The following is a 24,501-nucleotide window of genomic DNA, read 5'->3' on the forward strand; positions in this document are numbered from 1 at the left end:
GTACACACCAAAAGATAATCGGGCTGGTTTTCCCCCCTTCTGACAATCCTAGCTATACCCCGATTATCTTGATGGTTCTACAGATTATCTTATCAGATTTTCCCTTGGTGTGAGGTGTGTTAAGAGTGTCCGAACCTGTTCGGAAGAATGTCGGAGCCACCCTGATCGCAAATCATAAATATGCAACATGTTGAATATTTACGATCAGAAATCCTAATGTGTGGGGGGAACACCAAGGACAAACGCGTGCACGCTCTGGAGATTATCACGTGAAACGAAACAATATCCAATCAGAAAGCGAGATGAAGGAAGACGGAAGCATAACAAACGCAGTCATGGCGCAGTACAAAGTGAAATTGATGTGGACAGCAGAAATGGAGGATCAGCTTGTTGATCATTCCAACTATTGTTATTCCAACAAGTATTGTTGTTCCAACAACAAAATCTTTCCAAACACTATCATCGCAATTTCTTCCTGCATATCGTCCGGCATGCTTATTCTGAAGTCTCGCAAGATTTTGCGAGATTTCCTGTGTTCACAGTCGAGACTCTGGTTGAAAATCTGTTTGTGTGTGGTGTGCTGTCTTTGTCACATCATGGCACACCACACACTATAGGAGCAAAACGGTTAAATCTAGGATTTTTTGTCCTCATGTTTGTGGTCTATCACATTTTGAAAATCTTATAAGATGTAAAAAATCTTTTGGTGTGTACCCAGCATTAGATCTTTAGTCGGCGGTGATAGCCTTGTGTGTTGTGCGCCGACATATAGTGCCGTTGCGCTTCGGGCAACCCGAGTTCAAGTCCCGACTCGTGGACCTTTCCCAATCCCGGCCCCTCCTCTCTCTCTCTCTCTTTCACTTCGCTTCCTGTCTGCTTACTCTCTTATCATAATAAAAAAACGTCAAAAAAATATCTTTAAGCTTAGATCTTCTATGGCACTCTGCCACACAAGGCTGTGGTATATTCTGGCTTTGGAGATGCTAGGACCTCCTGGTCCGATCTGTGTCTACGCATTTAAGAGTCTCCCCTCTGTATCAAGTCTCCTCATTTTCCCATGCACTCTTATACTGAACCATCAAAACAAGTGCAGTATTGACTCAACGTGAACTCCTGGCTTGCATGGACAGCCAATACATGGAAAGTGCAATAACTCATTTCCACTCCTCTTTTTAAGCGTTACCCAGGCATCCAGCTACATTTATTGGGTTTCACCCTTCTTTTGACATCCTACCACCTGGGTATGTCAAGCAGCACCCATAACACGCTGGGAAATTTGATACTCCCTGTGACCAATCTATTAAAGTACTTGCCATGAGGATGTCTGTATTGCTCTGCCATTCTCTGTGTCTCTCGTGTTTAAAGGGATTTCTCATTCTCATCTCATCAAAATTACATTGGGGAAGACAACCGAGTCATTGCATTGGTTCTTTAAGTTGCTTCTTATTTTGTTTCCTGCTAATTGATACACTTGCTCATCCTTAACTCCAGGTAATGTGATATGTACTCCAACTGGCAGAGACCAGCCTCTGACTGGTCTGGGATTGGTAGTTGACAGAGTGTACTGCTTAAAGGGATAGCTCACCCAAATATTACAATTCTGTCATTCACTCTTTGGTGGTAGTGATGAGGATAATTATTTTTTACCGAAATTTTACAGAGTTTAAGTTGTACATGAGGACGTTTTTGTATCAACTTTTTATTGATATGATTAAGGCCACAGCCATAGATATGGTTACAGAGATCTGTCACACCACATTAAAGAGTGTCAAAACAATATTTATTGTTTGAATTTTGTTATAAAATTGACAGAATTTGCAAACTTTATTCTCATATAAAAATAAACAAAGCTTATTGCGATTATTGGAGGCGTGCTACTAATAATGTTTAGTGAAGTTTTGTTCACGCATCAACTTAATACAGTGTAGACTAAAAGATCTCAGATAATCAAAATGAAGATCGACAGTTGACATGTTTACTTGTTGCAATTTATCGTGTGCTCAAAATAGACGGTGACCGCTAAAATGTGCCATCGGAGAACTGTTATGTCACCATTAAGATAAATGATTATAGTTTAGACTAAAACTTAAATTCTTTTTTTGCCAAATGTTTTCAGACGACTAAATTTCAGTGCATCATTATTCAGTGGGACACTGTTTCATGCTTTTCTCCATGCCATAACCAAAAGTATCATAAAAAGTGTTCTAAATGACTTTCATGCCATATTTAAAGTCTTCTGAAGCCATATGATGGTTTGGTGTGACAAACAGACTAAAACATAAGTTGATAGTGAGCAGCACAGAAGAATCAATAGGTTTTGAATGACATAATGATAACAGAATAAAATATTTTGGCTGAACTATCTATTTAGGATGGCATCCATGTCTGTATTCATGTGTTTACGTGTATTTTTGTCCGACAATGAGTCCCCTTTCTGTAAACGGCAGTGCAGTAAGGATTGAAGACGGTCTGATGTTTGGACTGTGACAGGGTTATTTAAAAGACTAACAGGTGTTTGAGTGTGCAGGCTTGACTTTGGGTTGGGGAGAAGGAGTTCTCTGTCTGTGTGTGTGTGTATGGAGAGGCGATTGGCTCAGAGCACTAGCGACAAGACTGCGTCAGACGGCCGTGTATTTAAGCGAAGGTCCAGCTCTTCCACTGCAGCACTTTTTTAACAGAGTGCCGAATCCTACACAGAGGCAGACAGCACATACAGGACTCCGCAGAATGAGCTCCGGCAGCCTGTGTTTGCTCTTTGACCTGCTCATCCAGACTTTAGCACCACAAAGTGCCCAATCAGGATAACCATACGCCCAACGTTAACAACCAAAACGGCTCATCAACGAGAACCAAACTGAAGAACATGGCTTGTCAAGTCCTTCTCCACAGGTAATGAATCTAGCGATTCAGTGGAAAAAGAGCTGTGAATGTGGTAGAAAAAGCTGTCATTCAGGGTGAAACTCTTGAAGTGGATTGATTTGTTCCCCGATGGAGTGTTGTTTATTGGTTTTCGACCAAGGCTGCGTGTGACTGTCAGATAAGACTGCTCACTGCCTCTCAGATCGCATGATGGAAAGCACTACTAACTTGTGTAACACTGCTGATGAATTAAAATGGTTATATGGTGAAAACGAGAGATGTACTCGGGCAGAATTTTAAAATGATAAATCACTGCATGATGCAGCATTTAATTCACACACAATTCCATTCAAGTGTGTGTGTGTGTGTGTGGGAGGGAAAGAAAGACTGCTGTGTGTGTGTGTGTGTGTGTGTGTGTTTGCCGCTGCTGATAAGATAAAGTGCCGAGTCAGAGGAAGCCGACTGTATGTAATCCTCTTAAAGCCTCAGCTGATCTCATAGTGACACAGCATATTTCTTTTAGCTCTGTCCACCACACTTTGTTGTTGGCTCCTTTATTATTCACACTTCAGCCATGGTGATTTTTTTTTTTTTAAAGACAACATGAAATGTGTCGAATTCCTTTTTGTGTGACTAGGTGCAATAGGATCTCTGTCCATTCACACTGGAAACCCATTGAAAAATCCAGATACTATCCGGAAATTAAACGCATGTAAATATGTAAAGAGTGACATTGGTCAAAGATTATGAAAACTTTTTTTTTTACAATAAGACTAGGAATTTTGATTTGTGATACACTAATATATTGGTGACAATGTAGATTTAAGCCATATCTCTTCTGAACTTTAATGTTTTGATGCCTGATTTTGATGCATTTTTAAAACATTAAAAAAAAGCATTTAAACCATCATTGATAGTTACTATCAATCAGGTTATCGACCATAAAATAAACATCTCTCAGTATCAGCCAGATGGTCTACATCATCAATCTATAGTTTTGATTTGTTTCTCAGGCTAAATCATCGACATTAGGTTCAGGTGAGGTGTTGCAGCAGAGGAAATGAATGGAAAGACGTCACAGAAGGTTCTTTATTAGAGTGCTTCATACTGAGTAATGTACAGTCAGTGTGGACGCATGTAACTGATCTCATTTACTGCTTCTAGAGCTTTGTGTGGGCAAGATACCGAATCTCTCTTTAACAAGGCTTGTTTTGTTCTCTCTTGCAATATCGAGCAATGGACTTTTCAGTGCTGACTAAGAAAAAAACACTCAAGGACATTTTTCAAAAAGTGCTTCCTTTAGTATAGTTGCCCCAGCAGCAGTTTCCTTCCTCTGTGACAATTCATCTTTCAATGGTCATACTATTTTTAAATAGGCAAAGTCATTTTCATGTATCTAAATTAAGATATCTGAGATGAATTATTTTAGCCTAGTAGTTTTGTTGCTGTGTTGCCGTAATTATTATTATTTTTTTTTTTACTTTTTAGTTGTTTCTGCTGTGGTTAAGGTGGACTTAAACAGTTGTTCAAAGAGTCATAAAAGGTTAATTGAGCACTAATTTTTCACACCAGTGGCCAGTTACATAAACTTATCCGTTATGTTAAGACTGTGTCTTAAGATCTAGTATGACCCACTAGCAGTTACGTTAGTCTTACTTTACTATATATATATAATTTCTTGTGAGTGATCACTATTTAAACATGTTTTTCTAAACTTTTATAATGTTTTTAGAGGAAACATGGGTTACATCGACTGTAGTTTCTAGAAAAAGGTGCTTTTCCTTTTCCATGGGATGACTGGTTGAACACAAGCTGAAGCTTCCTAGCAGCCTAAAGGGGTCAAGACATTGCACCATAGATCGCACGGCTGTCGCCAAATGACACAGAGGACTTCAAAAGCTGATCTTGAACTTCACTCTTGTCCTGTTTCTGTTTGTGTGCTGATGTGGCCTGGCCTGTGAGAACTTATGGCGGCGCACCTGTTGTATCCATCAGGGCCCTATTTGTTCCTACCCCAGAACCAGACACGGGTGTTAACAAGCAGTGGTCAACTAGTGTTATGTAAGCAAGCGTTCCTAACATGTCTGAGTTTGTTTATGGGTCTGCAAGTCACCCTGCCCTCAATTTCTCTCAGATGCCTAAGTCTGTACGTGACTTAGGAAATGTGTGCTAAATTATGCTTCTTTTCCCTGATGACACACACAGGCATTATTGTATAAAGAGGCTGAGTAGGTAAGATCATAGTTAATATCCTCCTAATGTTTGCTTCCTTTTCTTCTCTTTCCAGTTCACACATTTCTTCCATCAGCATTCTTCCAGGATCTGCCGAGTAAGTGTCTACTACTTTTTTAAACAGTCGCCATGGCAACTATATATATAATAATAATAATAATTATTATTATTATTATTATTATTATTATTATTATCTTGAATCAGATGATTTCCTTTGAGTCTTGTTTGTTTGCTATTATGAAACCATGACATAAACAGCATACAAAGCCTTTCTTTGACCAATAGGTCCATTTTCATTGTCTATTTGAAGTTAATTTAGCTGACATTAATTAGGTCTGTATGCAATTATCCTCTGATCTAAATCAGATTTGGTCATTCAAAGGGCCACAGTATGCACTAAACAGACCTTTTAGATGGACAGAAGGCAAAATAAAGCTGAACGAATGTGATTATGTTCTTAAAAGCAGATAACTAAGGGATGCTGTCTTGCCGACAAAGAGACCGATTTGCTTTGCGACTTTGCAATTCAGAAAAATAGAATTGAAAGTAGAATTCTGCAATTATACTCCGCCAATTTGCTCTCCATTGCTGAGATTCCACTAATTGTATTCATAATGAAATGAAACCCACAATCACATTAAGAACAATTAAGAAATTGCATTCAATTGCTTCTAGTTTCCCACTGGTGAATGGCTTTTCAACTGAAGCCTTGACTACCAGCAGCAAATTGTGGCAACAGGAAGAATATTATCACATTTCTAAATGCTCTTGGAGCAGAAAATGCATTATAGTATCTGTAACTGAACAGCTTCAGGCAAAGCTAGTGTATCTGGTCCTGAAATTCTGCATCATTAGCTAAACGGAGACCTCCACATCACTTCAACAATGCCATCTTCTAATGATTTGCTGTTGGAAATATGGAGCACGCAGAGGTGGCGTGACCCAGGGTGCCTTTTGGCCCAGATGGGCACGTGGAGGTTAGTTAGGAAGGCATGTTTGGAGGTCTGTCGTTCCACACAAAACATGTGAATTCAACATAGCCAGTTTCCCAGTACATGACACAGGAGCTGTGTCGACATTAGAGACTTGGCTGTTATAATACTGAAAGTCTTAGTAAGCTCAAAACATGTCTATTTTCAGACACAAGAATGTGTGGTGCTCAGGATAGAGGGCTATTTGTTAGAAAGATGAGCTTGCAGCGAAAACTTCTTGGATGACCTTGTTTAATAGGTCAAACAATGATTAATAGGGGTACTGCGTGTTTCGGCCTTAATGGGAAGCCATTTTGAATACTTGTGTCAGACGCCTTGAATGTGTTTATTTGCAGTATAATCCAGAGGACGATCCGTGCTGCGGTGGAACAGCACTTGTTGGACCTACAGACTTCTATTGACAAGGAGCTCGGCAGCTATGAGAGTCAGGTGTTGGACTCCCAACCCATTCAAGGGTGAGTTTGACAATAAACACAGTACATAGTACACAGACACTGACCCTGGCATTTATTTGTTTGTAGCTGAACTTAGCAGGTATTTGGAGAGAAGTTTAAATATGGATGTGTTTTTGATGTGTTGATGTGAATCTGTATATTTTTCCTCCACAGAAACAGCCCTAGTCAGAAGACACCAGGGCCTGAGAACCATGAAGATGTGCCATCTGAATCTGAGGCAGAGACTGAGACTCTCCCAGAGGTTACAGAGGAGAGCCTGCCATCAGAGAATAGTGAGGTAAGCAATTAGAGGGTTAAACTTTGATTTTTATTCAATTTTATGTTTTGGCAAACTTACAAAAGGGAGATTTAGATGACTTAAAATGTCTTAAAATAAGACAAAACAAGCATTGAAATAAGCTAAAACAACAGAAAATCAGAAACAGAAAAAAATTCACCCCCTCAAAAACTTTTAGTTTGCTTTGAAAAATCAGAATTCACACAGTCTTGGAAAACCTGAATATATGAGATAGCCCTATTTTAAAAGTGTGTTTTGTTGATGTCAGGTTAGGTAATAAAATCTTAATAAGCTATGGGCATTTTTATAACTAATATAAATTTTTACTAGTTATGTTACACTGAAATATGTTATTGGATAAAAATTGTTAGATTTATTTTTTTATTTTCATTATGCTTAGTCCTTATCCATTAAATCACAAACGACTGGAGAAGTAATGTAAATTCAATAAATAATGAAAACGAACAGGATGCGCTTTCTGCAGTCTCGATCTCTGTGAACGTCTTTCTGGAGCATGTGATAAATTTTAAATGCATTATATAAGCCACTTTGGAATATAAGTCCCAGCACGTTTTAGATTATAAAAAAAACATGATTTATAGTCCTAAAAACACGTTAGCCTATGGCAGATTATTTCACGGACCCCCTGGCAATTGTTCACAAACCCCACTTTGAGAACCGCTGCCCTACAGAACATTCAGCTCTAAAACCCTTCTGTGATTAATTATTTTAATTGTATTTTCATTTCATTTTTTTTATGTACAGAAGCTAAGCCCATAGATTAAAATTGGTTTTCAAAACAAAACTGGGGTTTGGAGGTCTTTGAATATTGTTGTGGATAATGGGGTCCTTGGATTCAAAAAGGTTGAGAACCTCTGTCTTAGACCATTTCTTTAGTCTACATCTGGCCTTGAATAAGATTAGTCTTTCTGCTATCAGCAAAGTTCGTAATACACAGCAGAGATGCTTCTCTTTAGGAGAGTGAGAAACAAGGGCCTTCCTGTCAGATAAGCAGACCATCAGCTGTTCTCAGCAGGCACAAGCAATCTTTCCCCATTTAATACTTTGCCAGAGCGAATGAAACATTTCAGATAAAGCCCTTTCCTCAAGTAGGTAATTAAGTAACAAGATGAGGATGGTTCAGAAGACGCGTCACCATAGCTGACGCTAAAGGTTTGTGTCTCTTGACACTCTTTAGCTGCTCAACCAAGAGGTGTAATAAAATGACGAATGTGTCTGGGATCCTGGCTCACTGACGACTCTGATTAACAGTCTCTTTGGGAGGCTTCTCTTCCCTCCACTCGTGCCTAAAGTTCTTGTGGCCTGGCCACAGGTTAGGAACATATGAACTGGGTTACCTTCTTTTAATAGCCAACCCTGAGGAATGACAGCGCCACCTGGTCAACCCAAACACACCCTCCCACAGAGATCCACACCATTCCTCAGTCTTATCAGCTGCCGACCTTGAGATGCAATCATCAGTAAACACGCACAAGGCCTAGATATAATTGAGTGTTCAGATGGCTTTGAGAACATTTGGCATTGTGTGATTTCTCCAGAATAATGGCAAGACATATTATCTTTTTCACTTCTAAACTTGTTGGTACAGTCAGTGATAATTACCCTCCTTTTCCCCGCAGGAATCTCAAGGTTCTCAGCTCAGCAGCCCTGTCACGGAAGAAAGTTCTGGGATGGACCTTGACACAGAGACTCTCATAGATGCTGAGAATCTCACCATAGAAAGGTTAGATTGGAGGTGCTAAGTTGCGGTTACAATTACTGTTGTTCAGCTAATTTTTAAGGGCAAAATCCAGTCGTTTCATTAGGAATTCATGCAAATTCAGGAGTTTTGCGTGAGGGCTAAAGATTTCCCCTTGCAGATTTTGCTGCAATTTTACTAATGTTGCCACACCTTGAGACCTGAAGCATACTTTATAAGTAGGCTACATGAACGCAAATGCACTAGCTATGTTCAATATCGCGTTGTTGCCTTCAAAAATGTGCCAAAAGAATACATTGTAGGGCTGTTATAGCGAGCATTACCATGAACTCATCTTTTGTAGTCAGTTTTCTCTTTCAGGTTATTTGCTGTCATGGTGAAATAACAGTTTAATAGCACACATTACTCAATCTGACATGTTTAAAGCTAGCTGCCTGAGTAATATTTTTAGTGGCATGGGCATGAAGGCACAGACATTTTGCCTCCTTGAACTCAGGCACGCAAGAATGTACATTGAGTACGAACAATGAGACCGCACGTGTGAAAGCGCTGGCCAGGCATTGCATTTGTGTACTCACGTGGAGTGTATTTCTGGACTTCAGCTGCGATGCAGAAACTATTTTTCTAATGAAAAAATTAAATAAAAAATAGTTTCTGCTAGCTAAAATGGGTTTATTGGAGCAAGCTTCCAAGAATAACGTTTTACAAGAAAACATTCAAAATTGTTCTGTTCTTTTAATGGAAAATAATAATAGAAATGTCTCGCTATAAATAGCTTGTAAATTTCAAATTGTGTTCTTGTAAAACTTTTGTAAGCCTGTTACATCTTACATCTGATAAGCTAGTACCCTAGGTTCCTTAGTCTGCATAATTAGCCTGTATAATATGTGTGGGTGTGACTAGTAAAGTTTAGATACACTTTAAGCTAGCACAGTTTGTCATTCAGCCTGAATTCTCTTTGCTTGTTATTAATAGACTAAACATGACTTTTTTTTTCCTAGCAAGACATTTTAAGACCTTGCATAGTATAGCTCTATAAATGACATGCGTGAAGGGAAAAGATCACACAGTGGTCATCACCTCTCTCAGGAGTTCATAGTCATTTGTTTCCATCTTCACACAGACTGGAGAACTACCCGGACTACGAGCAGATGGACCAGGCTGATGTTATCACCTGTGTGAGTATATTTGGATACCACTAGGCTTCTGTCTTTTTTTCTACGCTGCGAGACTGAAGCATCTAACTAAACCTATCCAATGACACACAGGAGCCTGGCGACTGTGACCTGAATGCTAATACTGAATCCACAGAGCCAGTCAGCGGCCCTCAGTCTTTGACCAGAAGCGTTTTCTCGGACAGCGAACAAGAAGGTAACTTTCTATTATGTCTTGATAAAAGATGACAAGTCGCACTGTATATTAACTGCTAATGTTTCCTGTGGGAACAAATGCTGCAAAATAGCCTTGAGCAAAAAACGGTCCTTATTCAAATTTAATTAATTAATAAACAGGACACATCCTGAAAACAGTGTGCTTGTATGCATCCATTTATCCGACCAGTGGAAAATGGGGAGGGTTTAGGAAACCTGTTTGAAATCAGTCATTATTTTTACATTTTTACAAATTGTGGCGTACAAACTTCACATTTAAGCTCATATATACAAGACTGATAGGATGTGCTAGTGAATGTATGCTGTGGCTGAATGTTGACAGTGCTTTTGACTCTGAAAGTTTAGAGAATTTAATAGATCACAGAGCTATATATAGGGAATGTAAACCATTATTATTCATAAATCACCAACATGCACTGTTCTGTTTTCTCATGTATGTGTAGATGTACGTGAATCATAAATATGGCTTATGTGGAGTGAATGAATGCTAGTTATGACTCATTTGTATTTCAGCCATAGATTCACAGCATTACGTGTGAGTGTGAGTGTGTGTGTGTGTGTGTGTGTGTGTGTGTGTGTGTGTGTGTGTGTGTGTGTGTGTGTGTGTGTGTATGTATGTCTCTGTGTGTGAGGCTCATAGCTCACCGCACTCTTCTGTGCTATCTCTTTCCGCCCATGCCTGGTCAGCATCATGCCCCATCAATTTCCCACCCATTGACTTCACATGTATGCACCTGCAGAGAGAAGGGAGCGGTAAGTAGCATCTCCACAGCTCGTCCATCGCCAGCTGCTCCTCTCAGTCACACTCCTTTCACACTTGTTTCGAACCAGAGTTTGACTCCACCCCCTCCCCTTTACCCCACAGCTCTCTTCTCACACTGCATTATTTTGACCTCAAAACCACAGTGCACTTTCAACATCATTCACCGAGTTCCTCTGTTAATACCTATCAGGCGCTAAAATGAAGTGTTTTTGGCTTCCCAATTTAACTACCAAAACTCGTGCACCCAGAGCACTTGCAGTGGATGCAGTTGTTTCTCTCCAAAAGTGATTTCTTTCAAGACAAGTAGCATTTAGCAGGCCCCGATTGTATATGTTGACCTTTTATTGTATTATTGTACAAAAGTAATTTACTTCAGAAAAACTAGGCCGTATTGACTAGACCCTTTCACACCAAGGATGATAACTATAGAGTTTTAATAATTGTTCTAATTCTGAGAATAGGGAAGTCCACACTACAACCATAATGATAAAGACATCCCCCCCCCCCCCCCCTGCTGATGAAGGATAAGAACATTGACAGCCAATCAGAATCTGTCCTACTTTAAAGAGCTTGAGCATTCAAAGCAGCTGGTGACATAACTCTTATAATAAACAGAACATTGTCATTCGTTTGCTTGGATGTTATCATTATCTTTATAGGTATCGTTCTTGGTGTGAACAGGCCTTAACTGTCCAATAACTTGAATTCATTTTCTAACAGACTCTAGCTTTCACACCTACCAAGTTCACAAAGACCAAGACTCTGGTCTGTGCTAAAAGTTCAGTGGTGTGAAAACGCCCTCAGTTTTAGTTTGATCCCCCTCCCCTCTCACACACACGCACCCCCGCTGACTCTGACTAACCATTCGGCTCATCACACACACCCAGTTGGACCTGCTGACTCCCACTATTTACCATCTGCCATCAGCAAATGCATCATCTTTCTCCTAATCAACCACCATGTCAGACATCTATGCAGTGTAAATTTGATCAGCCCAGGTCCGGTACATTCAATGTGGGCAATGTGACTTCTGCTCTGAGCATGTTTCCTTGCATTAAGCACGATAAACAAAGACGGCTGTCATTGCTGATGTAGCAGCAGTTAAGCTCTTTAAATATTTTGGCTCCAAAATGTGTGTGTATGTGTGTGTGAACGTTTGCCAGAGTGGATGACATTAAACTGTGCACTATTACCCAGAAGTGTCACCTGCCAAATAACACAGTGTTGTCCTGCTCGCTCACTATGTATCATTAAGACCTCAGGTTAGGGCTGTTTGTGAACTTCTAAGTCTGTTTTGAAATGTATTTAATGGAAAAACAAACATTGTGATGATGTTGGTTGCATGACAGCGTATGTGTCTATGTCTTTGGCAGACCCTGTGCCAGTGTTCATGCCATGGCAAGAGGAGGCCGAGTCAGGGGAGGCCCAACTGTCCCCGCTGGCAGGCCGCATGATGCCCCTGCCTCTAGAAGAGGATGCTCAGCCACTACTGGCCCGGCGGTTCCTGGACTTTGGCCACAGTCAGCGGTTCTTGCAGCAGGACCACGATGCCACCTCCTCCACCAAAACCCTGTCCTGTGGGAGGTGAGCAGAGTAACCACAATCACTATACTCAGATACCCTGACAATCAAACTCATGCTTATGTCATGTCTCACAGGCCTCGCCGTGCCTCCCTCTCTTCCAAAGACAGTCTGAAGGGAGACACTGTCTCCCATCAGCTCACCAAGAAACTCCAGAACCTCAAGAAGAAAATTAAGCACTTTGAGGAACAGTTTGAAAAAGAGAGAAACTACAAGGTTAGAAAGACCTAGTCATACACAAGCAACACCCTAAATAACCTCCCAGAACGCCCTAGCAACCATATAGCAACAATTGTTTATAACACCTTAGCGACCATATAGCAAAACCATTAACTTGCTCCCACAATGCTTGCTCTGACAAGTACCACACAAATGGCAAAAGAACGATTATCGATTAAATTGATAATGCTGTTTGTCATTTGCAGCCCTCTCACGCTGATAAGGCAGCTGATCCAAAGGTGCTGAAGTGGATGACTGATCTTACCAAAATCCGCAAGCAGCTCAAAGGTAAGAGTGTGGCTGTGTGAGCAGGGGAGCGATTTGGCTGTGGAGTGTGTGATTGTCAGTGTCATACCGTTATTGGGCAGTCTTGGTCCGGGCCTGCTCCCCTGTCCCCTGTAGGGCAGAGTGGAGAAGTGTGGAGTTGCACTGCATGTCTGTAGAGGCTCTGGGGCTCTCTCTCATGGGACCACCCTCATACTCTACCAGAGACCCCTCCGCTCACTGTGTTTGGCCCCCCACACTTCCCATCATCCATTTCCATTTGATGCCCCCCATCAGAGGTGCACTGTCGTATAAAGTCTCTCTTTCTCTTTAACTAAATCAACTCGGATGGCCCGCATCGGCAGGACGACAGCACCTCTTCCCAAAAGGTTCCCTGAGGCACCAGGCCGTGCTTCAGTCATACAGATGCCACTCGTCCTCTTCCTCCGTCCCGAACACACCCCATTTTACACTGTCACGCCCCCTCAATGCCTCTAGACAGGCGCCCCACTTCTGTAAGTACATATAAGCAGCAGTAAGTAGACTTCAACACTTGAGTTTGACACTCTCTGCTCTCCTCTCTCTCTGACTGTCTCTCTGACCGCGGTCTCGCAGATGCATTCCCCGTACGGGACGCTCTCAGCCACGTGTCTCAGCTTCTTTAATCATCTAAAGTGTATGTTTATGAGGGTTATCATTTGATAGGTGCTGAGGTTCAAGGGCTCACAGGATGTTCTCAGTCACCGAGCTCTGTGTGCTTCCTCTGCTCTTTTTGAGTACACTGAAAATGAAAATTGGGCGTGTGATATTGTACCTGGTGAGGTCGTCAGTGCACTACTTGTGGACCTTTGCTCAGATCTTGGTGATGCTGAGTAGGGTTGATCAATGACCTTGTTTTTCTTTCAGTTAGGGTGGCCAACTCCACCCTAAATGTCCGCAGCGACCAGCAAACCTTCTGGTCTCCTAAAGTTGTCTTTCTCTCTGTGTCTCCTTCTGTTACCCAGATGCCAAACACAAGGCTGAGAGTGAGCTGACTCCACAGACGCGTCCTCGCAGTAACACTCTGCCCAAGAGCTTTGGATCCACACTGGATCAGTCGGCTCACGAGGGCCCTGTGGAGAGCGAGGCACGGGAACACCGGCCCACCCGAGAAGAGACGCTGGAGCTCATTCAGCGCTGCATCCAAACCAAAAGAGACGAGGACGGCTGGCCGGAGGACGTCAGAGTGAGTTCCAGCTTCTTTAACTTTAATTAGCAGCTTTGATTTATTTAGAACTCGTCAAATCAAAAGTTCTCAAAAAGGTATGTTTGTAACGTTTAATGGCTGGAATACGCTACATGGCTTTTGTACAAACTATTACCCCTGATTTAAGGCCCTTTCACACTGAGCGTGACGCGATTGATTGCCTTCAGCTAATTCACACCTGCGCGATTGGTGGCGCTGACCGAGAATGCGACCGAATTCCTCATGTATGCATCTCGTAGGTATTCCCATTTGGCTTTAACCTCGTCCGCTGCACAACTTAAAACAGTAAATTAAAGATAAACGTTGGTACTACACAGAAACCATCATCGAGTGTAATCTAAAGTGGATTTTGATTAAATAATAGGCAGATGTGCATTATTTGCAGTGTTTTATAATAAAGTGAATTAAGCATTTCTCATGTAAGCATTTCTTATTCTTTATTGTTATAAAAATAAACAGCCGCATGAAAAACACAAACATAACATATTTGTTTGGCTTTATTTTTCATCTGTAGAAACGTTTCTCTCAGGTTTTTTATGTGTGGGAAGTGGGAACCTATGCAGAACTCAGAATGAGGAAATCAACAGCTTCGTCATTCGGAAGGGCAGGACTTATGATCACATAATATGATTGACAGCTCTAGAGTGAATGAGCTCTTTGACTCATAACAGACATGCACGGAAGAAAACAGTGCTCTGTACGTTGTTTCAAGCTCTTCAGATCGCATAGTTCAGTGGAAAAATAATAGAAATGATAAACTGTATAAAGAACATATGAATAAAACTGTTCTCAGACACCAATGATAACAAGAACTCAACATTCTCTAGAATCTTCAGAATACTTTTCTTCTGTGTTGACACAGGTTATCAAAACTTTTGATCGTGCCCGGTGTGTACAGCTTCATAGGGATCTGCTTCTATTCAAGAGCATCATCGCATCGTATATTTGCGCCGTTCAATCACACTAGGTGTGAAAGGGTCTTTACATGGTAGTTGCAGAGAGTCAGAGCTAGTCTACAGATTTTGGGCAGCTGAAGTTGACAGATTTCACTGAAAATTTCATAGTGTATGATAGGCACAGATATATTTTAAATTCAGACCAGGGTCAGAATTTAAGAAAAAAACATTCATGCACTCAACAGATGTCTGTGATTGTTTTTAATGCTCAACACTAAAAATGAAGCGTAAAAATATTTTTTTTTAGTGCAACGTGGGCAGATCTAATGCAATGCCGCAATAAACACTTTTTATTCATTTTTAGATTTCACTTTAACCGCCATCGTAATCAATTTTGTTTCATTGTGAGGGGGAATTTTTTGCCTGCATATTTTGAATTTTTGGGGCATTATTTACCCCAAGCCCCCATTAATTTCCTATCCTGCTTAAACTATGATTCCATCCAGTTGGAGAAAATCAAACATGTTTGATATTTTCTGCAGATTTTAGAACACATTGTTTTCATTTGTCATGTGTCTCCTGGCAAGGAGTCTGGTAGTGTGCCAATCGTTTAGTGTATTGATACCCAGTTTTTTTTTCTTAAACCATTTACAAAGTGTATGATGCCTAACATTTTAAAATCTGTTCAGATATTAAAATTTGTGTGGTTTATCCAGCCTTAATGTCTAATTTGAGAATTCTGCTTTAATTCTGCTCTCACAGAAAATGACCAAGGAGCAGCTTGCTAGTGAGAAAACTGTACTGCAGAAGAACCTTCTGTACTGTGAGGGACTTCATGGGCGCCCAGTAGGTGTCACACACACACACACACGCACACGCACACGCACGCGTGCAGAAAAATTGTCCTCATGTACACAATGCTCTGACAAAAGTCTTCCCTACAGGTGACCCGAGAAGAGCGCTTGATTGTAAAGCCCTTGTATGACAGATATCGTCTGGTCAAGCAGATGCTCACCCGTGTCAGCATCACCCCCATCATAGTAAGTTCCTCTTTCTCACCACACCCACATTAACCCTTTGGGAGTTTATATATGAATAATATATAATTAGTGTTTGCAATCTGAAACCAAGTCTGGAGTTTCTATATATTTTGTATATTCTATGAATTATACTGAAAGTGGCTGAAATCTGAAAGGATAGCGAAATTAAAGCTGACACTCCTTTGTTGTGCTGAAACAGGAACTAGTGTTGTTTTCGGATTGTATGACATCCATGCGTGTTTGACGCAGAGAAATCAGAATAACCAGGTTCTTCTCTCTCACACAGGCTTCTCCCTCCAGCAAACGCCGCAATCAAATGTTACAGCCCATTATTGAGGGCGAAACTGCTCACTTCTGTGGTGAGATCGAAGAAGAAGAGGAGGAGGAGGGCAGGGGCCAGCAGGAAAATGTAGAGATGCAGAGCGAGAGCTCGGAAATCATCATGGACCCAGTAGCCCTGCCCAGCTCTCAGCAGCCCACTCAGGAGAACGTCCTCAACTCTGGGAAGCTCAATCTTGATCTGCGTCTGTCCAGTTCCAACGCCTCCTCAATGTGAGTGTTGACCAGAAAATCTAAATTGATTTTTACTTCCTCACTAAACGCTCCTTGAACAGTATACAGGTCAACAGGAAATGCTGTTTCATCTGAATTGTCCTCAGTCTGGAATTTCCCAGCAGGACTCGGGTTTAAAGTCCACATTGGCAGAGTTAATGAGAACTTGATTTCTACACCTTGTTTATGTGCATGTGCATGCGCATGTACACACTCTGTCCCCCAGTTAATCAGGTAGGAGCAGCAATCAGCTCATGCTCTAGTCATATGAGGTCTATTAAAAGAGCTTGGCAGGTGCCTGGAAATCTGCAGGAGTCAGTGGCCTGAAAGCCTCGAGCTGGATCATGCCGTAATCTGGTATGAAGTAAAACAACTGCTCAGGCAGCCAGATCTAAGTCTAGTATACTGTATTTGGTGCCGCTGAGATCCATGTCACCTTGTTACTAACTTTTACCAATCTGAGTTGACCTCAGCTGTGCACTTGTCATGCTGTTCAAAGGTTGTTTCCTGCTCAGGAGTGTTTTGAGTACACAGTTTCCTACTGCTGTAGAATCAGGAGAGTTATAGCTCCATATATAGAAATCCAGCAACTTAACACCACTTGTATCCCACAGGCCTGAGCTCCTGGAACAGCTATGGAAGGCCAGAGCAGAGAAGAAGAAACTGAGGAGGACCATCAGAGAGTTTGAAGATGAATTCTACCAACAGAATGGCAGGTAAGACTCACCTGGACAGGTGTGATATACTGACTGAATTGGTAAACCAGTAGAAATGTGCGACGTTTTCTTGTCCTACTTGTCCTAAGGCACATTATTTTCCAGCCTGCAGAGCATCAGCCTCTTATTGTTCACTCTATTGTACTCTCCTAGTAGCACCTGTTAAATATCTTTTAAGATGTGGTCAAATTGAGTGAATTACTATAGAAATGATGCCCAAAGATGAACAGTTTTTAGATGTTGAAATCCTAGACTTCATTTTTTTATATATACCCTAACCCTATATATATATTTTTTGATATATTAGGACTGTCAACATTAAAGCGTTAACCCATGCGAGAAATTCAAAATCCATTCCCAAAACACATTAAAATAATTGAACGCAAATAACGCAGGCTTATTACATCAGAGATGGCAGAGATAATAGCTTGCGTTGCGTTGAAATAAAGACTGAACAGAACGTCAAATCCCACCGCCATATGGCCAGTTGTTACTCAAACTGTCTGTCACGTGTAGTAATACACGCAGTCTTTATAAAAAAGGAGAGCACGTAGGAGAAATAGTCAAAACTACGCATCAAAACAAAGAATACCAGAAAGGGAAACACTCAAACTGAGGGCTTAAATACACAGAGCAAACTAAGGAGCTAACAAGATCATTAATGAGAACACAGGTGAATGGAATGATTATGCAAACAAACTGAGAAATGGGTCAGATGACAGGCACAGGGAAAACAGAACCAAAACACATACATGTAACAGTCTGCCCCATCCTGAAAAGGCACGTCCTCACGCCGTAATTAGTGCAACTGAGGATGGAGGTCGTTGAGAGGGGCGGGACAAAACCAAGTCCTACGAGCCAGGACGAAGCTCTAGGGCGAAGTCGAGGGAGGGAGGAGCCAAGTTGGAAACTGGGCAGACAACTCCCTGGGGACGACTGATGAAGGAGCTGTTAGAGATGGAGACCCAAGAGGAGCTGACGAGGCAAAGAGCCCACGTGACACTGCTGGCACTCGAGACAAAAGTGGAGTTGCAGCGACGGGCATCCGAGGTGGAACCAGGAAACCTGAAGACTGATGCCAAACTGGTGGGACTGAGGACGAAGGCAAAGACGGAGGCGAAGGTGCAGGCAGGACGATGTCTGACTAAGGCAGAGCCGGTGGGACGAGGGATGATGGTTTCTGGTGGAGCCGAGGGAGGGAGGAGCCGATGGGTCTACAGGCCGCGGTGGAGCGATGGCTTCCGAGGCGTGAGGCAGAGCCAGAGAATCCCTTCTACTGGCCGGCGCTGGTGTGGTCCTCAGCCAGGCCGATGGTAAATGGAGAATCATTGTTCACCAGCACCCACTCCATGAATGCGGCGAAGTCTTCCTTAGGACCGTCCGCTGGAATGTGTGCCTTAGGGAGAAGTGCGTTTAGCACACTAGATGTAGAAAGTCCCACGTGTTCCAGCGGACAGTCTCCCTGCTCCAGGCAGAGCAGCTGAACAGCGGGCAGGTCCATAGAAGGGGTAAAAAAAAAGAAAAAAGGGAAGAAAAACGGCGATATAATAAACCGTTTAGGTCCGGTATTCTGTCACATGTAGTAATACCCGCATGAGTCGGAGAAATAACAGAGTTTTTTTAATGAAAAAGGAGAGCACGTAGGAGAAATAGTCAAAACTACATATTAACAAACAATACCGGACAGGGAAACACTCAAACTGAGGGCTTAAATACACAGAGCAAACTAAAGAGCTAACAAGATAATTAATGAGAACACAGGTGAACGAGAAGATTAATCAAACAAACCGAGAAACTGGCAGGCACAAGGAAAACAGAACCGAAACACATGCATGTAACAGTTGCGGTGGCGTACAGTTGTACAGTAATCATACGTGAGTCTGTTATATTGATGCGTAAACAATCAGTGCATGTGCACTTTCTTGACATTGTAAATATCCACAGATACATTTCAATACATTCACGTTGTTGTGGCAGTTTTAGTTTTTTTTGGCATCTCCATGTGGTTTGGTATCAACTTGACTTGTCTAAAATACTATTTTTTTTTTTTTTTTCATGGGTGCTTTGGTATGCATACATTGATGAATTGTATGGACTCCTTATATCATTTGGTTATTTGTTGTGGTTATTCTCCACGTGTCCTTTTTTGGAAATACACCTAAATTTACTTTGAATGAAAGCTTGCTGAAAATCTGTTTTTGTGAGAATCTCTCTTCAAACTGATGGTTTATTTTGAATATAGCAAATTATGACAAAATGAACATGTTAAACAAGATAAATGGCGTATGCTTATTTTCACTTGATTATGTGATTAATCAAGATAAAAAAAAAAAATCACTTTCAACCAAGATTTTGAAGACACTGATTAAACACAATTTTGCTTATATTGTTTGCCCTGAAACAAATCACAGTGGCATTGGAAAACAGAAAGGAATTTAAAATGTTTTAAGGGTTTTTGTGGTTGTAGGTTTCTTCTTCCACAAGTAATCAGAAACTGCCATGATAGTTTCAGTCTCCTCTGACATTGTTTGCAGTAACAACTGTAACATTTGTCTTGTACACTGCATGTAACATATGTAAACATGACACTGTAAAATAGTGTTACCAAATTAAAGACTTCTCATTACACACACAAAAAGGTTTATGTTGGACGAAAGCATCATGTCAGCTTTGCTCTCAACCAAAATGTGTTTTCCCCCCACAGGAATGTTCAGAAGGAAGATCGCATGCCCATGATGGACGAATACAAGGAGTACAAGCGCATTAAAGCCAAACTGCGGCTTCTGGAGGTCCTCATCAGTAAGCAGGATTCATCCAAGTCCATCTAAAGCGCCCAGTTCCAGGAGCCAATCAGATCAGGCCGGGCCAACCAACTTGACATCTTGACTGTAGTCCATCAACTTCCACTGTCGTTCCTCCTCACTCAGCCGCTGAAGAAGATGAAACCCTTGTGCTGTCATCTAAAAAAGTAACATACTGGAAGAATGAAATTATTTCCCTCCCCTGAGTTTGATATTCAGACTTTTGTCTTTCTTTTACATTGACTGAGCTTTCTCATACTGAGAATCCACAAAGGACTGAGTGATGGCATCAGTATGTGTATGTGGACATCAAGCACTGAACTCTTCCTCGGACCACAGAGATGGTCATCATATTTCAAACACCCACATCATACTCCTCCTCTCCCTAATTCATGGGGGTCTTTATGCTATTTGAGGGTTTGATTTGGGTTCTGTGTATGTATACTTGTACATATCTATATAATATTGTATGTAGGCATAAATATTTCAGTGTTTTTCTTGATTTAAGGCTTATCGGCACAGTGAATTATCAAATAAGGTTGTTCGCCCCCTCGCCTTTTGGTTACAAATCAGAGGACTCCTGTATCAAGCTGGTGCTCTTGTTTTTTTTTTCCGTAATGACGGATCACTTGATCAGACTGACGAAAGCAACTCCAGCTGAATTGTCACACACTCTTCCTGATTCATATGTAAATGACACATATGTATGTCAGCTCTATTACTATGTTCACACCTGTAATATACATTTGACTAAAGGCTGCTGCGACGAAAGCGAATATATGCCAAACGGACAAACGGTTTTTCAATATTAGATCACAGTGGTACATGGTAGATCATTTCTGACACTATAGATAGTATGAATAGATGGAGTTTGTTTTTTTATACATGTTAATGTGTCCTTATCAGTTTTTCTCACCTCCTAGACTCATGGTTTGCCAGTGTGTACACGTTCAACTAAGCATCTTGTTGTGACCAGTAATGCTGCAAGTTAGAAGAACCTCTTCAACTACATAACTACAGACTCTGTACTGGACTTTTTAGGAAGTTGCAGTGTCACCGTGACTCCAGATGTGGCATATATGCGGTCATAATCACGTGTTGGATGGCTTTCTTCCACATGTTGGGAGTCTTTAGCATCACTCTTCAGCATATCATCTGATCTGTCATGGTCACTTTACAGCTGCCGGCTTAAATCCTGCAGGCATTGAGCTGAACTGATAGGGAACTGCACAACAACTGAGTACTAAAGTCTTATCTAAGAGATAAGGAAGGAGGGATGCGGGATTTACATGGGGTCGCATGGTTTGTTGTCGAGGTGAAATATTTATCAAGTGTATGATAGTTCTGAATGTCAGCTTTCAAAGAGAAGATGTGATCGTGACAGGAGGAGGTGATGGAGATTATTTGCACAGCATTCTGGGAATGCAGAGTTTTGTTTTCCTAGTGTTTCTGGATTTTTCAAACACTACTTGCACGTGAAGGCTGGGAGTGCAGGTTCTTATTTGACGCGTTCTGGCTCATCTTTCACTCACTGTGTGGTGTTGTCCTTTTTTATGACCATTATTTTGTACTCTCGTTTTTTATCGTCTCGCTTCCTGCAGTTCATCTAAACAGTGTGGTTCCTCTCTGTATTAGTGAAGCACCTACTTTGTCCTGTTTTGTAAAAGCTTGTCAGTAGTAGGTTTGCATGGCAAAAATTTGTATTTCTATTTTTGTGCCATGAAAATTAAGCAATAAATTAGCATTGAGGCCTGTATCAGTGGAATGAGAGGCCTCTTGTATACAGTAGGTGCATTTTCAATAAACAGCTTGTGAGTATTATTGCCTGCTTGTGTTGATGCCTTTTTTGTGCCTGTAGGGGTTACAAATATTAGACAAATGCTGCAAAAACCTCAATATATACCATAATGACGCCACAGAAGAAGGTACACTCACATTTGCCATTACGGTGAAATCCAGTCATAGTTTGCACAAGATGTCACACCCTTATAAGGACACCCACCTGGAGGGCAAAACAAGGCTTTCCTTCATTGCCTGCCAGTCATTTTGTACTAAGTAGCCTACTTTTAAAGGGGTCACGAATTAAAGAAATACATTTTTTCTTGATCTTTTGACTTGAGGACATTGTATTATAAAAATATACTGCAAGTTTTGGAACTCAAAACTTCTTTGCTTTAATTGAAACCAAGCTCAGAAAATGTTAAGTCTGGATTTTGTCACATTGTTATGTCATGGTGCGATGAAAGACCGCCTCCTCAGAAGAAAATCAACGCCTACTTCTACGTCATTGCCTCTTTAGCCCCGCCCACCGATATCACGTGGGAACACAGGATTATTCCAGCAACAGAACGACAGAGTTGCCTCTGAGGATTTCAAAATCAAGATATTTTAAAGTGGCAAGTTGTGGAAAAACTGTCTTTGCATTGCCATCTTTGTGATCCTAAAATTAAAAAAGCATGGATGAACAACGCGTCGTCCTAAGTCAAATACTCAACTACTAGAATGCGAAAAACAGTACACCAACAGAGCAGTATGTCCGAACACACAGAATTCGAAATTCTTAAGTGTGCATTCGATCGAGGTGAAGCTACATAACTGACACTGGTAGGTCACATGATAACAGCAACATGGTAAGTGTTAAATTCATACTGCACACATTCATACATAGTTTTTTAAAGCAACACTAAAGAACATTTTTTACCTTAAGATAATGTTTCCAAAATCGTATCAGTGGTTCATCAAGTCGTGAAAGGCACTTCTGGAGCCGCTTTGCGTCCCTATATCTGCTATAACCGCACTATGCAAGTTTGCCAAACCGGGTCGCGTTTCTGTAGTTCGAATGAGACATAAGAAAACTACAAATTTGACTTGCTTTACGTCAAGCGTTACAATAGTCATTATTTAGTTTTTATTCGTTTCTGATGTCGCAATACATCATACTTTCGTGAAATCATGCAACATACTCTATCTTGTTTGTGGACATCGTTCATTCCAAGCCTGTGCTGGATAAACAGAGAGCGTGCGTGCGACGGTAGGCTGCGGGCGGCGGAATTATTTACGACAGCGGAACTTGATACATGTTGCAGAAATGTTTTATCCATGCCTTTCAACTTGCGTGTGCAAAATTCAAAATTGAATGAATGTGAAGCAATTTGTACAAATAGAGACATTTTTGTGAATACAAATGTTTTCCTTTGTATTAGTGTATCATCATTTGCGCATGCAACACAGAAGATGTGCATGTGTGGATCAGGTGACACGCGTGCATTCATTGACGTCTTTTCTGAGTCGATCTCATTTGATTCATTTGGATTTTGAGACTTTCTTTTCGCGGTTTTTAAGCATTTCATAACCCACACACAAACAACTACAAATGAATAGGCCTGGTGCTAATTATTAATGTGCACAACTACCCATCTATTTGACAAATTCACAAATGTGCGTCACTAAATTTAAACTAATACAATACAACTTGTGTGTGCAAAATCCAAAATCACATGAATGTGCAGCATTTTGTACAAATAGAGACATAGTTGTAAATACAAAACCTCGATTTTGTATTAATGTAGGCCAGAATTTGTGCATGCAACAAGTAAGATGTGTATTTGTGGATCAGGTGACACGCGTGCATTCATTGACTCGTTTCTGAGTCGATCTCATTTGATTCATTTGGATTTTGAGACTTTCATTTCGCGGTTTCGCCTTGCACGATCCACACACAGATGTCTGAGAAAACCTGCTACCACTAGATGGCAGTATTCTGCTCAAACAGACAACGGCAGCGTAATCAAGCGTTCTTCCTCATTTAAGACGCTTAATGTGAGTGATATTGAAGCACCAAATTTAGTACACAATATTGGCCTACCTTATTAATAAAGCATACTTTATAGAGGCAAACAGATTAAATCAGATTATGAACAACACCCATAGAAAAACATTATAAAACGCTTAACGTGTAATAGCGCGTTGCATGTTCAATAAGGTGTATTGGCTACTGAGTTTAAATATCACCGTCATTACTGCATTGACGTTAAGCTTTTTCTTTATAATATGCTCTATGGGAGGAAAACTATATAGCCTACAGACAAGAGCCTATATGAACGCGACGCGCGGAGTTTCACGTTAATGGCATTTCCCTTCCTGAGCCTGTTAAAAAGAAAATCTTAACATGGCATATTGGCATTTTTTCCTGTTAAAAAAAAACATGAAATTTCGCATTTGCGTTCATATTATAGGCTTATTTTTTATCTGACTACACATTGTCTACATAGTATACAAGCTTTGGAATTTGAAAATGTCGACGATTTTCGCAGTACATTTGTTTTCCCTTGACCTATAAGCCACTGTTATAGGCTATATGAGTTTTAACAATATGCAACCATTGTATATAGACATGAAATGTTAATTGAAAATCAACTGGCCCTGTGTGTGTAGCAGCATATTTATACATGACAATGATTTGACGCGCTAACCACAGCTCATGATGCACAAGGGAAC

The 24,501-nt window shown here is 40.9% G+C and overlaps 1 protein-coding gene across 8 annotated transcripts in view; it reads left to right on the forward strand.

Moving 5' to 3' along the window:
• fam13b (family with sequence similarity 13 member B) overlaps positions 1-21,825 on the forward strand; it is a 47,051-nt gene extending 25,226 nt beyond the window's left edge. For 2 of the 8 annotated variants that reach the window (XM_081383496.1, XM_081383497.1), the window contains 17 exons: positions 5,147-5,188; positions 6,419-6,538; positions 6,692-6,815; positions 8,456-8,559; positions 9,659-9,713; positions 9,804-9,906; positions 10,614-10,679; positions 12,063-12,273; positions 12,348-12,486; positions 12,696-12,777; positions 13,119-13,268; positions 13,758-13,978; positions 15,658-15,741; positions 15,840-15,935; positions 16,222-16,487; positions 17,102-17,203; positions 19,908-21,825. In XM_081383496.1, the coding sequence (XP_081239622.1) occupies positions 5,147-5,188; positions 6,419-6,538; positions 6,692-6,815; positions 8,456-8,559; positions 9,659-9,713; positions 9,804-9,906; positions 10,614-10,679; positions 12,063-12,273; positions 12,348-12,486; positions 12,696-12,777; positions 13,119-13,268; positions 13,758-13,978; positions 15,658-15,741; positions 15,840-15,935; positions 16,222-16,487; positions 17,102-17,203; positions 19,908-20,031 (2,089 nt within the window). In that variant the 3' untranslated portion in view covers positions 20,032-21,825. The remainder of the gene's footprint in view (positions 1-5,146; positions 5,189-6,418; positions 6,539-6,691; positions 6,816-8,455; positions 8,560-9,658; positions 9,714-9,803; positions 9,907-10,613; positions 10,680-12,062; positions 12,274-12,347; positions 12,487-12,695; positions 12,778-13,118; positions 13,269-13,757; positions 13,979-15,657; positions 15,742-15,839; positions 15,936-16,221; positions 16,488-17,101; positions 17,204-19,907) is intronic. The other 6 variants (XM_081383498.1, XM_081383499.1, XM_081383500.1 and 3 more) reach the window with 3 other exon arrangements.
• Positions 21,826-24,501: the final 2,676 nt, after the last annotated feature.

Source organism: Scardinius erythrophthalmus (genome assembly GCF_964197995.2).
Source record: "Scardinius erythrophthalmus genome assembly, chromosome: 13".
Taxonomy (NCBI): Eukaryota; Metazoa; Chordata; class Actinopteri; order Cypriniformes; family Leuciscidae; genus Scardinius; species Scardinius erythrophthalmus.